Here is a 16,194-nt window from a genome sequence, read left to right as displayed (position 1 = left end):
CTTTTTAACTACCTCGGTGACCTCAAACCCAGAGATAGGAGAGCCCGCCTCAGAGAACCCACACTCTGCTTCCCCATGGGAAGGCGTGTCGGTGGAATTGAGGAGGTCTTCGAAGTATTCTCCCCACCGACTCACAACGTCCCGAGTCGAGGTCAGCAGCGCCCCATCCCCACTATACACAGTGTTGGTGGTGCACTGCTTTCCTCTCCTGAGACGTCGGATGGTGGACCAGAATTTCCTCGAAGCCGTCCGGAAGTCTTTCTCCATGGCCTCACCGAACTCCTCCCATGCCCGGGTTTTTGCTTCAGCGACCACCAGAGCTGCATTCCGCTTGGCCAGCCGGTACCCATCAGCTGCCTCAGGAGTCCCACAGGCCAAAAAGGCCCGATAGGACTCCTTCTTCAGCTTGACGGCATCCCTCACCGTTGGTGTCCACCAACGGGTTCGCGGATTGCCGCCACGACAGGCACCGACCACCTTACGGCCACAGCTCCGGTCGGCCGCCTCAGCAATGGAGGCGCGGAACATGGTCCATTCGGACTCGATGTCCCCCGCCTCCCCCGGAACATGAGCAAAGTTCTGTCGGAGGTGGGAGTTGAAACTCCTTCTGACAGGGGATTCTGCCAGACGTTCCCAGCAGACCCTCACAATACGTTTGGGCCTGCCACGTCGGACCGGCATCTTCCCCCACCATCGGAGCCAACTCACCACCAGGTGGTGATCAGTTGACAGCTCCGCCCCTCTCTTCACCCGAGTGTCCAAGACATGCGGCCGCAAGTCCGATGACACGACCACAAAGTCGATCATCGAACTGCGACCTAGGGTGTCCTGGTGCCAAGTGCACGTGTGGACACCCTTATGCTTGAACATGGTGTTCGTTATGGACAATCCGTGACGAGCACAGAAGTCCAATAACAGAACACCGCTCGGGTTCTGATCGGGGGGGGCCGTTCCTCCCAATCGCGCCCTTCCAGGTCTCACTGTCATTGCCCACGTGAGCATTGAAGTCCCCCAACAGAACAATGGAGTCCCCAGCGGGAGCGCTCTCCAGCACCCCCTCCAAGGACTCCAAAAAGGGTGGGTACTCTGAACTGCTGTTTGGTGCATAGGCACAAACAACAGTCAGGACCCGTCCCCCCACCCGAAGGCGGAGGGAGGCTACCCTCTCGTCCACCGGGGTGAACCCCAACGTACAGGCGCCGAGCCGGGGGGCAATAAGTATACCCACACCTGCTCGGCGCCTCTCACCATGGGCAACTCCAGAGTGGAAGAGAGTCCAACCCCTCTCGAGAGGACTGGTACCAGAGCCCCAGGTGTGTGTGGAGGCGAGTCCGACTATATCGAGTCGGAACTTCTCGACCTCACACACCAACTCGGGCTCCTTCCCTGCCAGAGAGGTGACATTCCACGTCCCTAGAGCCAGCTTCTGTAGGCGGGGATCGGATCGCCAAGGTCCCCGCCTTCGGCCACCGCCCGGCTCACACTGCACCCGACCCCTATGGCCCCTCCCACAGGTGGTGAGCCCATGGGAAGGGGGACCCACGTTACCCTTTCGGGCTGTGCCCGGCCGGACCCCATGGGTGCAGGCCCGGCCACCAGGCGCTCGCCTTCGAGCCCCACCACCAGGCCTGGCTCCAGCGGGGGGCCCCGGTGGCCCGCGTCCGGGCAAGGGAAAACGAAGTCCATTGTTTGTCGTCATCATTAGGGGTCTTTGAGCCGTGCTTTGTCTGGTCCCTCACCTAGGACCTGTTTGTCATGGGTGACCCTGCCAGGGGCATAAAGCCCCAGACAACTTAGCTCCTAGGATCACTGGGACACACAAACCCCTCCACCACGACAAGGTGACGGCTCAAGGAGGGGAACGTTGAGATATTGCAAGCATTTTTTTTTTTTTTTTTTTTTTTGTTGTTGTTGAGATATTGCAAGCATTTTTTTTTTGTTACAAACCCTTTTTTTACAGTTACTTTAACAAAAGTTGAACAAACTATTACCTGTGACTTCTGTTTTCAAAACTAGTTACCCATCAGTTTGCTGTGTATATTTAATAATATGATGCGGCGATTAAACATTTATATGCTTTCACAGTCATAATAGCCCTCTGCGGGAAACCATAACTACAATGTGGCCCGCGACAAAAATGAGTATGGACTATATGGGCAAACTCTCTAATTGGAAAACCCTGAAATTTGTTCAAAATGGAGCCTATCACAGCTGACCTTGTGCGAAAGGCAGGGTTCACCCAAGACCAGTCTCGGGTCTACAGTCATGCCTGTCCCTTAACTCCATCAATCTCAGATGTCAGCCTCTGGATCATGCGGTTAAGGTCGGCAATCTCTGTCCTGGTAGCCCTCAGGTCATCTCCGTATCTGTTCGCAGACGTCTGCATCTCCTCATACTAAAAGACGTTGGTGAAACAAGCAAGGGAAGCTTTGAATGAGCACGACTGACAAAAAAACAACAACAATTTAATTCACACATTGCTGAAATAGGATGAAAAGTGGCCAGAAAGTTTCTCTTTACCTTGGTCTTGTACCATGACTCTGCCTCAGCGCGGGTACGGTTGGCGATGTCCTCGTACTGAGCCTTCACCTCTTCTACAATAGAGTCCATGTCTAGGTTACGGCTGTTGTCCATCTCCACAATGACTGAAGTGTCCTTGATCTGGCTCTGGAGCTCATGCAGCTCCTAGATAAGAACAAAAGTTTTTTTTTTATTTAACTCCAGCCTTCTGAGGAATGCCATCTGGTGCTGCAGTTGCTGAGAAAAGTGATGCAGTAAAGCAGAAAGACCAGAAAATGTTCATATATATATATATATATATATAATATATACAATGTTTGATGTGAGTCCTTTGGTTTCCTTACCTCCTCATAGATGGACCTGAGGAAGTTGATCTCATCTGTCAAACTTTCCAGCTTGGCCTCCAGCTCGACCAAGGAGGGGAACGTTGAGATATTGCAAGCATTTTTTTTTTATTTTTTTTTTATTTATTTATTTTTTTGTTGTTGAGATATTGCAAGCATTTATTTTTTTTGTTACAAACCCTTTTTTTACAGTTACTTTAACAAAAGTTGAACGAACTATTACCTGTGACTTCTGTTTTCAAAACTAGTTACCCATCAGTTTGCTGTGTATATTTAATAATATGATGCGGCGATTAAACATTTATATGCTTTCACAGTCATAACAGCCCTCTGCGGGAAACCATAACTACAATGTGGCCCGCGACAAAAATGAGTATGGACTATATGGGCAAACTCTCTAATTGGAAAACCCTGAAATTTGTTCAAAATGGAGCCTATCACAGCTGACCTTGTGCGAAAGGCAGGGTTCACCCAAGACCAGTCTCGGGTCTACAGTCATGCCCTGGTGGTGGTAAGCTACTTGTGTAGCCACATCTGCCCTGGGGCAGTCTGACAGACGGCCATTCTGCGCCTACGGCTCCTCTGACCGCCACCAAACATTCAACCGCATTCATTGTTCACGTCTTGCCCAGGGACAAAAATGCAAGATGCGCTCGGGTACGGATACAAACCGACAACTACCCTACCCAACTCTGGCCATGACAGACAGGGACTGTTAAATTGGTAGGGGAAGGATGAGTGAGGCAGTTGATGCCGCCTGTGCAACTGTATTTTGTGATTGCAATTTGAAAACTGTGATTTATTTTATCGTTGACGACTTATCAAAAATGATTCCAAAGAGAATACTTATTTTTTCTTCATTTCGCACCCCCCAATATTATGACACAACCGACAGGTACTTCAAGAAGGCTACCTGGCCTCTTGTGGGTCCCATTTATTGTAATGTGGTATAATCTATGAGTTGTTGAAATGGAAAGGAAAGCAGCATGTTGAGACACATTTTTATTTGGTGTGGTAGCAAAAACAGCACCTTGGGACAACACTATCATGTGGGCGCTCTCCTGGAAATGTCACACAGGTACAAGACACGCACGGGGAAGACATGCACTATCTTCTGTAGCAGGTATTTGATAGACATTAGTTAGACCATGGACACGTCAGCACGTTCACATTCCTTCGACAACAACACTGTTCACCAGAGGGGGAGCAGTCCTTTTGTGAGTGGACTAGCTCTTGCGAATATTCAAATTTTGGATTTGCCTTCACTTTAACGTCACTTTCAGGGACAACACTCAGGTATCAGACATACAAAATAGATTCTTTGGTCCCTTTCAGGTAATTGGTAGAGTGAGGATACTTTATTGCTTGTTATTTAAGGCTCTAGTGGAGAGTGACTGCAAGCTTCAGAGATGTTAATTACAAAAAAAAGTAGTTAGGTGGGAGTTGAAATGTAAGTGTAAAAACTACCAAAGAAGGTCAAAGGGAGTTCAGTGCAAGCTGAGTCTCCTCAAAACTACACAAGCTCAATCCTCGATGACCTCGGAGGACTCAGACACCACTCGGCCGTCCTTGGTCTCAATCATCTTGATGACCACGTTCTTTTTGCTCTGGGTGCTGTAGCCGCTTCCACTGCTGAGGCCGCTGCTGCCGCCGCTGCCGTAGCCGCCGCCGCTGCCGAAGCCGCCGCCGAAGCCGCTGCCGCTCCCGTAACCGCTGCCGTAGCTGCTGCCGCTGCCGTAGCCGCCGCTGGAGTAGCTGCTGGAGTAGCCGCTCTTCAGGGCGTCCATACCGCCGTAGCTTGCTGCAGAAGCATATGAAGGTTCAAATGCAGTGGTGACTGGTCAGGGCCAGCAAGGCCTTCTCCGCTGCTCGAAACACTATCAGAAGCACTGACCAACATTTACGACATATTAGTAAATTCAAATATTTGTTCCATGAAATTCTACTACTTTATTCCCAAAGGCCTGTTCGCTTCATTTTGTAGCGTTGCTTCCAGCACTGTATGTGGATGTTGCTGTCCAATCAGATTTCAAATTCGCCTCACAAGGCCAGTTTAGGGAGAAAGTTCCCTTAGGGCGTGTCTGTTTGACTCCACCCTATGAATTCTGTCTCACAATTAGTGGCCATGCAAATAAGTACTGCACAGTATATACTTAAATAGGACACTGCGTATACATATCATACATAACCCAATTAACTATATAATTGACTCAACTTAAGTTTGACAATGAAGTGTTATTTAGTTGTCTGTGCAATTTATAACATTGCCTTTTGAAGATAAATTGGAACTTTAAAAAGCAGCAGACAGTAAGAGAGAGTGCTACAGTTTTCCTGTTATGTGGTCTACCTAGTGGTTGGTGAGCCATCAAATCGTTTTCATATCAAGGCAACACTTACTGCTCTGTTTGGAGATGTTGATGGACTTAATGCCGTTTGCCAGCCTGTCCTCCTCGCCCTCCAGCAGCTTCCTGTAGGTGGCGATCTCGATGTCCAGAGCCAGCTTAACGTTCATCAGGTCCTGGTACTCGCGGATCTGGCGGGCCATGTCCTGCTTGGCTCTCTGCAGGGCCTCCTCCAAATCTCTGATGCGAGACTTGGCGTCCTTAATCGCCAGCTCGCCGCGCTCTTCAGCCTCAGCGATCTGAGCCTCCAGGTTGGCGCGCTGAGAGAGGGTCAAAACAGCGGAGGTGAAGGCACTTCTTCTGATCACTTGGGTTACATGCATGATGCATAAGATTTATCCATACCTGTCCCTTAACTCCATCAATCTCAGATGTCAGCCTCTGGATCATGCGGTTAAGGTCGGCAATCTCTGTCCTGGTAGCCCTCAGGTCATCTCCGTATCTGTTCGCAGACGTCTGCATCTCCTCATACTAAAAGACGTTGGTGAAACAAGCAAGGGAAGCTTTGAATGAGCACGGCTGACAAAAAAACAACAACAATTTAATTCACACATTGCTGAAATAGGATGAAAAGTGGCCAGAAAGTTTCTCTTTACCTTGGTCTTGTACCATGACTCTGCCTCAGCGCGGGTACGGTTGGCGATGTCCTCGTACTGAGCCTTCACCTCTGCTACAATAGAGTCCATGTCAAGGTTACGGCTGTTGTCCATCTCCACAACGACTGAAGTGTCCTTGATCTGGCTCTGGAGCTCATGCAGCTCCTAGATAAGAACAAACGTTTTTTTTTTATTTAACTCCAGCCTTCTGAGGAATGCCATCTGGTGCTGCAGTTGCTGAGAAAAGTGATGCAGTAAAGCAGAAAGACCAGAAAATGTTCATATATATATATATATATATATATATATATATATATATATATATATATATATATATATATAATATATACAATGTTTGATGTGAGTCCTTTGGTTTCCTTACCTCCTCATAGATGGACCTGAGGAAGTTGATCTCATCTGTCAAACTTTCCAGCTTGGCCTCCAGCTCGACCTTATTCATGTAGGCCTCATCAACATCCTGGAGACAATGCAAGATTGGATTCAGTTTGGACGCTGAAGCAACATTTGAAACAATCCAATGCTATGGGAGAAAGGCAGGAAGGGAATTGACCGCATTTTCCAAAACTAAAAGTTGAATTAAATCAAAATAAATGAGTTTTACATGTTATAGTAAGGGAAGCAGTCGTCTTGCATACCATTAAATACAACTTGACAACGTTATTCCATTTTTTTATGGATTGCTTTTGGAAGTTTTTCCCCAAAAAAATCAGGAAACAGTATTTCCTTATTTCCCCCCCCCCAAAAAACAAGAAATGTGGCCTTTTTTGCTTCCACCCATCCATCCATCTGTCCATTTGCTGTAGCACTTATCCTCATTAGTGTCAGGGATTAGCTGGAGCACATCCCAGCTGACTTTGGCCGAGAGGTGGGTTATACCTTGTCACTAGCCAACCAATCGCAGAGCACTTATAGACAAACAAGCATTCACACTCACACCTATGGACAATTTAGTGTTGCATTGCATGTTTTTTAGAATGCGGGAGGAAGCCGGAGTACCTGATTAAAATAAACGCGAGTACAGGGAGAACATGCAAACTCCACACAGGAAGGCCCAAAACGAGATTCAAACCCAGAACTGTGAGACTGATGGTTTAACCACTAGGTCAACGTGCTGCCCCTTTTCTCTTTTCAATGAGAAAAAAAACTCACTCAATTTGGTGACACAAAATAATATTCAGCAACACATTAGTTCTTGTGCTATCCAGTATTCTGTCTCTAGTGTCTACTACAAAATATGTTCCATATGAAAGGTGCCGCGAGTCACCTTTTCTTGACGCTATAAATGCGATTGAATTGAATCCCACCGACCTTCTTGATGAGGACGAAGTCATTCTCACACTCTGTACGCTTGTTGATCTCATCTTCATACCTACCGGACAAAAAGACCACTCGTAAGTACAGTACTGTGTCCACATGATTCTGATAGGAGACTTATCTACAAGTGTAACACTAGGAGGTGCAAGTCATCCATCCTAAAAGCTCCCTGGGGAGCCCGCTGAACTCAGCTGGTTTGCAGAAACAAATGAATATGAACAACAAGTGTTTGAATTGGAGACGTGCAGGCCTGCATGCTGCCGTGTGCAATGTGCAGGCACTTATATAAATAATGTTTTTTTGTTTTGCTGCGGTAGCGCTCACTTGTTCTTGAAGTCTTCCACCAAGCCCTGCATGTTGTGCAGGTCGGCCTCCAGCTTCATCTTGTCGTTGCCCAGGCTGTCGAGCTGTCTGCGCAGGTTGCCAATGTAGGCCTCGAACATGGCGTCGATGTTGGAACGTGTGGTGGTCTGACCCTGCAGCAAGTTCCACTTGGTCTCCAGCATTTTGTTCTGCTGCTCCAGGAAACGCACCTGAGGAGGAAGAAAGACACTGAAATGTGATCATGAAGCAGGACCAGCTTTTACTTAATTAATTATTATGTGCATGTACTGTGTATACTGTACTGCTATGTACTGTATGTATGTATATGTATGCTGTATGTGTTTTCCTTTTTCTGTATGCGCTAGATTGGCCTAAAATATAGAATATATTTTCTGAAAATGTGATTCAATGTGTTCAATTTAAGCACAAAAACCAACACCCGAGTAAAGGCGATTTATTTTTCTTTAAATAAAAATGGGATACTAACTTTAAACTAAATATTTTCGTGAGTATCAGTAATATTATAAATACTTCTGCCACCTCTTAACATCCAGCAACCTCGCCATGCCTCCTGTTTGCCTTCTATAGTCTTTGTTGATCTTATCTGTCTATGGAGCTTTGCAGGTTGCCTTTTTAGAAAGGAAGGCCTGACGTAGTACATGCATCCTGACAGGAGATGAGGGAGAGGGGGGTTGGAGGGTGTGCTAAGGGGCGAAGTGAGCCTTGCTGGAAAAAGCTGGTGATAGAGAAACAGAGTGAGTTAACCCATCAACCCCGTGCCTTCCTGTTTTTGTAGGCAAATGAAGGGAGATGGAGAGGTGGGTTGGAGCAAAGTTTTATTTGGAGGTAGATAGAGAGACAGAAAGAGAGACGGAGAAGAAGAAGAGTAAATATTTAACCAAGCTAAAGGTGTGACCGGACTGGTTGGGAGTAGAAGGTCCACAGGGGAATCTAATTTGCAGACAGTTTTTGGCCTTCAGTGGAACTTTTTGACTTGATACACGAGGTCGTCAGTTTGATCTTGCAGCACTATAGAACCTCACAGCTGCTGTGGAGCAGAACATGATACCAGCAGGCCTTTTTAAATATTAACCCACAACTGAGGCCATAAGAGGGCACACGGTCCTGAGAGTTGCATGGATTCTGTAGAGGGGGGGGAAGCTCCACTCTCCGCTCTAAAGTCCAGTGGTGGGGGCCAGTGGGAAGGGGGATGCCACAAGGGCAATAAGAAAGGGCCCCACCCCGGTTAAATGGAGTCCCAAGGTAACTTGTGCTGAGGCCTGACACACCCTTTTCTATCTCGCTTGCTCTCTTTTGTGCTTCTGCACGAGTGGATTCCTCACCGTTTAAATGAATGTATGTGCAGACATTGGGTTCAAACAAGTGTCCACAACTCTGCTGTAATTCTTATACTGTTCTGCTTACCTTGTCAATGAAAGAGGCAAAGCGATTGTTGAGGGTCTTGATCTGCTCCTTCTCCTGGGTGCGGACAGCCTGGATGGTGGGGTCAATGGACAAGTTGAGAGGGGTCAGCAGACTCTTGTTCACAGTCACGGCAGTGATGGGCACCTGCCCAATTCCCATGCCACCGCCGAAGCCCATGCCCGAGCCGCCCATGCCCGAGCCGCCCATGCTGGAGCCAAGGCCGTAGCTGCTGGAGCTGGTGATGCCGCCGAAACCCGTGTTTCTACCCCCGTAGGAACTCTTGACGCTGTAGTTCCTGCGGGAGGGGATCCCTCCCGTTCCGGAGTAGGAGCTGCTGCTGAAGTTTCTCGGGGCCGTAGAGCTCCTCACCGTGTACGAGGTCTTCTTGTAACTGGCTGCCATTGTGAGCTTGAGGTTTATTTGCTTTTTTGGATGAAGATTGGCGAGGCAGGCAGGCCGGCAGAGGGAAGAGAGACCAGAGTGGATAGGAAGAGATGGGACTAGTGAGCAGTTTTAAAGCGCCTGTTGCTGTGGGAGGAGACTGGGGTGAACTGCCATTGGCTGCAAGCCTGGGCAAGGGTCTGGAGGCAGGGCTGTAATATTACACTCCTATGACACATTGTCAGCCACTGAAAACCATTACCTGACCTTCCTTGCAGGCCTTCATGTTGTTTGAGAAAACCTTTTTTGGAGCGAATTCTCAGGCGTTTTGATGTTTTACTTTGTTTCTTCATTATTACTGTCAAGTGTCAACAGTGTTTTGTGCAGTCTAAACTGTTCCAGTATGATAAAAAGTACACGAATAAAGGTGTGTAAATTAGAGGTGAGATTAACCGTCTTTAGTGTAGATTACGGCTAAATTGTGGCAGTTTAATATTTACCTGATATGAGTTGGACATGCTTCGGAACGTAGTCATAATAAAATATGCAAATGTCAGAAACATTATATTTATATTTTTAACATTAGAAATACATTTTTATATATTGATTACATACTGTATTATTGCTGCTCCTGCTTATTATTATTATTATTATTATTTTAAAATCACTTTTTTTTAACCAATAAATTCTTTACGTTTTTGGTTGGCTCTTATAGAGATTATAAAAAGGAGTTAATATTAATTTTTTTATAATCCTTTATTATTATATATTCAGGAACAAAAATCATGTTTTTGAGTTTAATCATACGGCACACTGGTCAACCTGTAATTTGTTCCAATATGAATTAAAATCGAATGAATCCGTTTCCATCAAACAATCACAATATGTAACTGTACAGGCATGTTTTAATGAACATTTAAACCGCTTTAATTGTCACAGTGTGAAGTGTAATAATAATTAGTTAACCACTGTTAATATTCCATCCATCCATTTTCAACACCACTTATCCTGGTTAGGGTCGCGGGGCGCTGGAGCCTATCCCAGGAGACTTCGGGCGAAAGACGGACTACACCCTGAACTGGTCGCCACTCAGTCGCAGGACACATAGACACGGACAACCATTCGCACCCGCATTCATACCGTCACTGAGTGGGAACTGAACCCAGGCTGCCTGCACCAAAATCAGGCGAGTGTACCACTACACCATCAGTGACCACTGTTAATATTCACATGTTAAAATAACTAATCCATCCATCCATCCATTTTCTGAGCCGCTTCTCCTCACTAGGGTCGCGGGCGTGCTGGAGCCTATCCCAGCTGTCATCGGGCAGGAGGCGGGGTACACCCTGAACTGGTTGCCAGCCAATCGCAGGGCACATAGGAACAAACAACCATCCGTACTCACATTCACACCTACGGGCAATTTAGAGTCTCCAATTCATGCATGTTTTTGGGATGTGGGAGGAAACCGGAGTGCCCGGAGGAAACCCACGCAGGCACGGGGAGAACATGCAAACTCCACACAGGCGGGACCGGGGATTGAACCCGGGTCCTCAGAACTGTGAGGCTGGCGCTCTAACCAGTCGGCCACCGAGCCAAAATAACTAATCCTTCCTTGTTATTAATTAGCATATATTTGTAAAAATAAACATAAAATCGATGCCACTAAAAATAATAGTAATTCGGCAGCTAACTAGCATCCCATGCTAATGTTATCAGATGGTCTAGACCACTTCCCAGAACTTCCGGTTTAAATTGTCATTGTCTTATCTTAACACCGTTGAGGCAGGTTCATCTTTTGGAATACGTCTTGCAAAAAAAAAAAAAAAAAAGTTAAACCCTGGCGGCACGGTGTATGACTGGTTAGAGCGTCTGCCTCACAGTTCTGAGGAACGGGGTTCAATACCCAGCCCCGCCTGTGTGGAGTTTGCATGTTCTCCCCGTGCCTGCGTGGGTTTTCTCCAGGCACTCCGGTTTCCTCCAACATCCCAAAACATGTATGGTAGGTTAATTGACAACTCCAAATTTCCCGTAGGTGTGAATGTGAGTGCGAATGGTTGTTTGCTTGTTTGTATGTGACCTGTGATTGGCTGGCAACCAGTTCAGGGTGTACCCCGCCTCCTGCCCGATGATAGCTGGGATAGGCTCCAGCACGCCCGCGACCCTCGTGAGGAGAAGACGCTCAGAAAATGGATGGATGGAGTTAAACCCTTGATACGAGCAAAAACCGAAATGCCGACAAAAGTATTGTAAAAATTATGTTCACGTTCAAAATGTTGCTATGATAATTTATGTTCCTTTTAAAAATGTTCACAATGTTTTATTGTATTTATTTTTTACATTCCCACAACAATTACCTACCGTTAAGAATGCGGGCATATTTGCAGCGATGATGTCTATTGATGTTTAAGATTTAGAGTGGATTGTGATAAAAGTTCACCTATGAGTGGACCTGTTGTCTTTGGCGAGGTCTGCGCCCTCCAATTCTCATCAAATAACATCCATCACCTCTGAGGTATCCTGTGTGTAGATATTTTGCAGTGGTGGTTAGCAGTTTGTGGAGGCTTTAGAGCTCAAGATTCTTTGGTTATTACCGTTGCCATCACAATAGCACACTGAGCAAATGCACACCAGGTGTGCGGCACTGTGAAACAGCTGGCTCTCATTACACTCAGACATGGAGCATGATAGACTCAACATAATACAATTTAGCATGAGACTTTCTGAATTGTTAAAAAGCAATAAAAGACAATAGCCAACAGTTTGCGTCTGTGTCACGTTACACTACAGTCATGTTTGAAGAAGAAGAATCACCTTTATTGTCATGAACATGCATGGATGCATGCATACAAATTTTGTTCTCTGCATTTTACCCATCACAGCGAACATACATACTTGTTAGTGGAACACAGTGGAGCAGGGGGCAACCTAAGCTCCTGGGGAGCAGTTTGAGGTATCAGCGTCTTGCTCAAGGACACCACAGCCGTGAGTCTGGGAGATGTTGGCGGGTGGCACGGTGGCAGTTGATGATCTTAACCATTGGGCCACAGCTGGCATACATCTGCATTCCCCTGACTATCTAATTCCTCATAAAGAAAAATATAATATCGGCAGCACGGTGGACAACTGCCGAGCACATCTGGCTCACAGTTCTGAGGACCCGGGTTCAAATCCGCATGTTCTCCCTGTGCCTGCATGTGTTTTCTCCGGGTACTCCAGTTTCCTCCCACATCCCAAAAACATGCATGGTAAGTTAATTGAAGACTGTGAATTGCCCGAAGGTGTGACTGTGAGTGCGAATGGTTGTTTGTTTATATGTGCCCTGCGATTGGCTGGTGACCAGTTAAGGGTATACCCCGCCTCTCGCCCGGAGATAGCTGGGATAGGCTCCAGCACGCCCGCGACCCTAGTGAGGTTAGGTGGTTCGGATTATGGATGGATGGATAAATTAATTTCTGATCCAGAGTGCTTAACACGTTCATTATAAAAATGAGAAGACTCTTGCATGAAATGCTTTAATGCGGACTCTTTCGGTGAGCTCAATGCTTTACCATTTTGAACAAGAATAGGAAGAATTTCAAATTGAATTCACCTTCTTTGTAAAAATTTGAGAGAAATTAATAATAACGCTAAAACATTTTTTCCATCTATCTATCTATCTATCTATCTATCTATCTATCTATCTATCTATCTATCTATCTATCTATCTATCCATCATCATTTAGGTTGTAAGTTTAAACTGTATTGCAACATACTATCTCATTACCATATTTATTTACTGTAGTTGATATGAAAAACAGCTCTCATTACGATGCAATGCACTTGTATACCACAGTATGTTGTTAATACCTTGCAAAACCTTTTTAGTACTAGATTGCATTAGATTCTTAGAATATTCTAATATTGTGGCCAATTCCAGATTCTTGCATGTTTACAGTATGTCACTCACAACTTCCAGCAAAGTAACTTCACTTTTTTTCCTCAGTAGGCTGCGATCCACCAAGACCCGCCCTGCGTTTTTCTCCTCCCTCCCCCAGTCCCTCGCTGTGGTGAGTCATGTCTTACACGAACCAGTCAAAGCCCCAACACTATGACCTTTCTCCTCCATCTTCTTTCTTTTTCTATCATTCTACTTTCCCGCCATTGGACCTCAGCCGGCAACATCGTCATGGAAATATACCAAAATAAGACTGCCATCCTCCTTAAACCACAGCGGATGCCAGCGAGAGCAGAGGCATTCAACAGAGGGCTGCGAAAGCAAAGAGGGGTCTGAGCCAGTGCCCAAAAGAACATATGACAACACTGATATCGTGTTGTGAATGTGACTGAGACAGAGTGAGAAATGTGCTTAGAGATCAATAAAAGAGCTGCTCTGTGAAACTCACATGACTGCAGTGTGACCATTGTGATTGTGAGTAATCACTAGGTTTTGAATCATGTGGGTGGCTGGTTCAAGTATACAGAAACAGGAAATTTGTTTCACAGTGCTCAGAAGAATTTCACTTATTCGACAGGCACTTATGAATCATGAACTGGCCCAATGTGGACCTTCAGATTTCGAGTTAAATGCTGTTTCATCGTTAGCAGCTGCTTTTCTGTGCATTGTTTAAACACTGGAGCCAAATTATATCTGGTTTGTATAAATCAATAAGTGACATTACACAAGCAGGAGTTGAGTCTTATCAGGCCTTACTTTGCTGAGGGAAAAGTATAAAGAAATGCAAGAGAGAATTTTGAGAATAGTAGAGATAGAGGCTGAAAGAGAAAAAGATCCAACTGTCAATCAAGAAAGGAGAATGCACAGTACACAGTAAATGACGTAAATTCTGAATGTTTTTATATTATAGTGGTTAAAAAGTGCAAACTGTAGGCCTGTCCCAAGCCCGGATAAATGCAGATGGTTGCGTCAGGAAGGGCATCCGGCTTAAAACTTTGCCAAACAAATATGAGCGTTCATCCAAAGAATTCCATACCGGATCGGTCGTGGCCCGGGTTAACAACGTCCACCACCGGCCCCGTCAACCTGCAGGGCGCCGTTGGAAATTCAGCTACTGTGGGTCGAAGTCAAAGAAGAAGAAGAGGTGGAAAGCGGGTTCTTCAGCAGAAAGAGAAGAGGAAAGCACAGAGCCTAGAACTGAATGTGGGGACTTTGAATGTTGGGACGATGACAGGAAAATCTCGGGAGTTGGTTGACATGATTAGGAGAAAGGTTGATATATTGTGTGTCCAGGAGACCAGGTGGAAAGGCAGTAAGGCTATAAGTTTAGTGGCAGGGTTTAAATTATTTTACCATGGTGTAGATGGGAAGATAAATGGAGTCGGATTATTTTAAAAGAAGAGTTGGCTAAGAATGTCTTGGAGGTGAAAAGAGTATCAGATTGAGTGATGAGGCCGAAACTTGAAATTGAGGGTGTTATGTATAATGTGATTAGCGGCTATGCCCCACAGGTAGGATGTGACCGAGAGCTGAAAGAGAAATTCTGGAAGGAGCTAGACGAAGTAGTTCTGAGCATCCCAGACAGAGAGAGAGTCGTGATTGGTGCAGGTTGTAATGGACATATTGGTGAAGGAAATAGGGGTGATGAAGAAGTGATGGGTAAGTACGGCATCTAGGAAAGGAACTTGGAGGGACAGATGGTGGTAGACTTTACAACAAGAATGCAAATGGCTGTAGTGAACACTTTTTTCCAGAAGAGGCACTAACATAGGGTGACCTTCAAGAGCGAAGGTAGAAGCACGCAGGTGGATTACATCTTGTGCAGACGATGTAAACTGAAGGTTACCGACTGTAAGGTAGTGGTAGGGGAGAGTGTGGCTAGACAGCATAGGATGGTGGTGTTTAAAATGACTCTGGTGGTGGGGAGGAAGATTAGGAAGACAAAGGCAGAGCAGAGAACCATGTGGTGGAAGGTGAGACAGGACGAGTGTTGTGCAGCTTTTCTGGAAGAGGTGAGACAGGCTCTCGGTGGACAGGAGGAGCTTCCAGAAGACTGGGCCACTGCAGCCAAGGTGATCAGAGAGGCAGGCAGGAGAGTACTTGGTGTATCTTCTGGCAGGAAAGGAGAGAAGGAGACTTGGTGGTGGAACCTCACAGTACAGGAAATAATACAAGGAAAAAGGTTACCTAAGAAGGAGAGGCGAAAGGAATACATTGAGATGTGACACAGGGCAAAGGTAGAGGTGGCAAAAGCCAAACAAGAGGCATATGATGACATGTATGGCAGGTTGGACACTAAAGAAGGAGAAAAGGATCTATACAGGCTGACCAGACAGAGGGATGGAGATGGGAAGGATGTGCAGCAGGTTAGCGTGATTAAGGATAGAGATGGAAATATGTTGACTGGTGCCAGCAGTGTGCTAGCTAGATGGAAAGAATACTTCGAGGAGTTGATGAATGAGGAAAATGAGAGAGAAGGGAGAGTAGAAGAGGCAAGTGTGGTGGACCATGAAGTGGCAATGATTAGTAAGGGGGAAGTTAGAAAGGCATTAAAGAGGATGAAAAATGGAAAGGCAGTTGGTCCCGATGACATTCCTGTGGAGGTATGGAAGCATCTTGGAGAGGTGGCTGTGGAGTTTTTGACCAGCTTGTTCAATAGAATTGTAGCGCGTGAGAAGATGCCTGAGGAATGGAGGAAAAGTGTGCTGGTGCCCATTTTTAAGAACATGAGTGATGTGCAGAGCTGTGGGAACTATAGAGGAACAAAGTTGATGAGCCACACAATGAAGTTATGGGAAAGAGTAGTGGAGGCTAGACTCAGGACAGAAGTGAGTATTTGCGAGCAACAGTATGGTTTCATGCCTAGAAAGAGTACCACAGATGCATTATTTGCCTTGAGGATGTTGATGGAAAAGTACAGAGAAGGTCAG

At 46.0% G+C, this 16,194-nt stretch overlaps 2 protein-coding genes and 1 long non-coding RNA gene across 3 annotated transcripts; 1 reads left to right on the top strand and 2 right to left on the bottom strand.

Annotated features, from left to right (window-relative positions):
* Positions 1-1,902: 1,902 nt before the first annotated feature.
* On the bottom strand, positions 1,903-3,363 carry LOC133465417 (keratin, type II cytoskeletal 8-like). Its single transcript, XM_061748222.1, has 4 exons — positions 3,313-3,363; positions 2,865-2,927; positions 2,521-2,685; positions 1,903-2,395 (listed from the first exon to the last, which is right to left on the bottom strand). Exons 1-4 carry the CDS (start codon positions 3,361-3,363, stop codon positions 2,264-2,266), a joined length of 411 nt encoding a protein of 136 aa, XP_061604206.1. The 3' UTR covers positions 1,903-2,263.
* A 490-nt stretch (positions 3,364-3,853) lies between these two features.
* LOC133481963 (intermediate filament protein ON3-like) lies at positions 3,854-9,445 on the bottom strand. Its single transcript, XM_061781381.1, has 8 exons — positions 8,947-9,445; positions 7,522-7,730; positions 7,192-7,252; positions 6,245-6,340; positions 5,863-6,027; positions 5,612-5,737; positions 5,262-5,526; positions 3,854-4,665 (listed from the first exon to the last, which is right to left on the bottom strand). The coding sequence occupies exons 1-8, from the start codon at positions 9,346-9,348 to the stop codon at positions 4,388-4,390; spliced, it is 1,602 nt and encodes a 533-aa protein (XP_061637365.1). The 5' UTR covers positions 9,349-9,445; the 3' UTR covers positions 3,854-4,387.
* A 2,090-nt stretch (positions 9,446-11,535) lies between these two features.
* LOC133465947 (uncharacterized) lies at positions 11,536-15,779 on the top strand. Its single transcript, XR_009784854.1, has 3 exons — positions 11,536-12,575; positions 13,313-13,376; positions 13,482-15,779. It is a non-coding gene; the product is annotated as an uncharacterized LOC133465947 (long non-coding RNA).
* The last annotated feature ends 415 nt before the right edge of the window (positions 15,780-16,194 follow it).

The sequence above is a fragment of the Phyllopteryx taeniolatus genome, chromosome 1 (genome assembly GCF_024500385.1).
Source record: "Phyllopteryx taeniolatus isolate TA_2022b chromosome 1, UOR_Ptae_1.2, whole genome shotgun sequence".
NCBI lineage: Eukaryota > Metazoa > Chordata > Actinopteri > Syngnathiformes > Syngnathidae > Phyllopteryx > Phyllopteryx taeniolatus.
This window is presented reverse-complemented; position numbering and strand designations above follow the sequence as displayed.

What these genes read in the sequence shown, in the direction of transcription:
- LOC133465417 (XM_061748222.1), bottom strand. Translation starts at nt 3,363, where the DNA reads ATGACTGTAGACCCGAGACTGGTCTTGGGTGAACCCTGCCTTTCGCAC. An exon ending in TCAGGTCCATCTATGAGGAG is followed by an intron (nt 2,686 to 2,864) that starts GTAAGGAAACCA and finishes GTTCTTATCTAG; the next exon opens with GAGCTGCATGAGCTCCAGAG. An exon ending in AGTCATGGTACAAGACCAAG is followed by an intron (nt 2,396 to 2,520) that starts GTAAAGAGAAAC and finishes AACGTCTTTTAG; the next exon opens with TATGAGGAGATGCAGACGTC.
- LOC133481963 (XM_061781381.1), bottom strand. Translation starts at nt 9,348, where the DNA reads ATGGCAGCCAGTTACAAGAAGACCTCGTACACGGTGAGGAGCTCTACG. An exon ending in ACTTCGTCCTCATCAAGAAG is followed by an intron (nt 6,341 to 7,191) that starts GTCGGTGGGATT and finishes CATTGTCTCCAG; the next exon opens with GATGTTGATGAGGCCTACAT. An exon ending in CAACATCTCCAAACAGAGCA is followed by an intron (nt 4,666 to 5,261) that starts GTAAGTGTTGCC and finishes ATGCTTCTGCAG; the next exon opens with CAAGCTACGGCGGTATGGAC.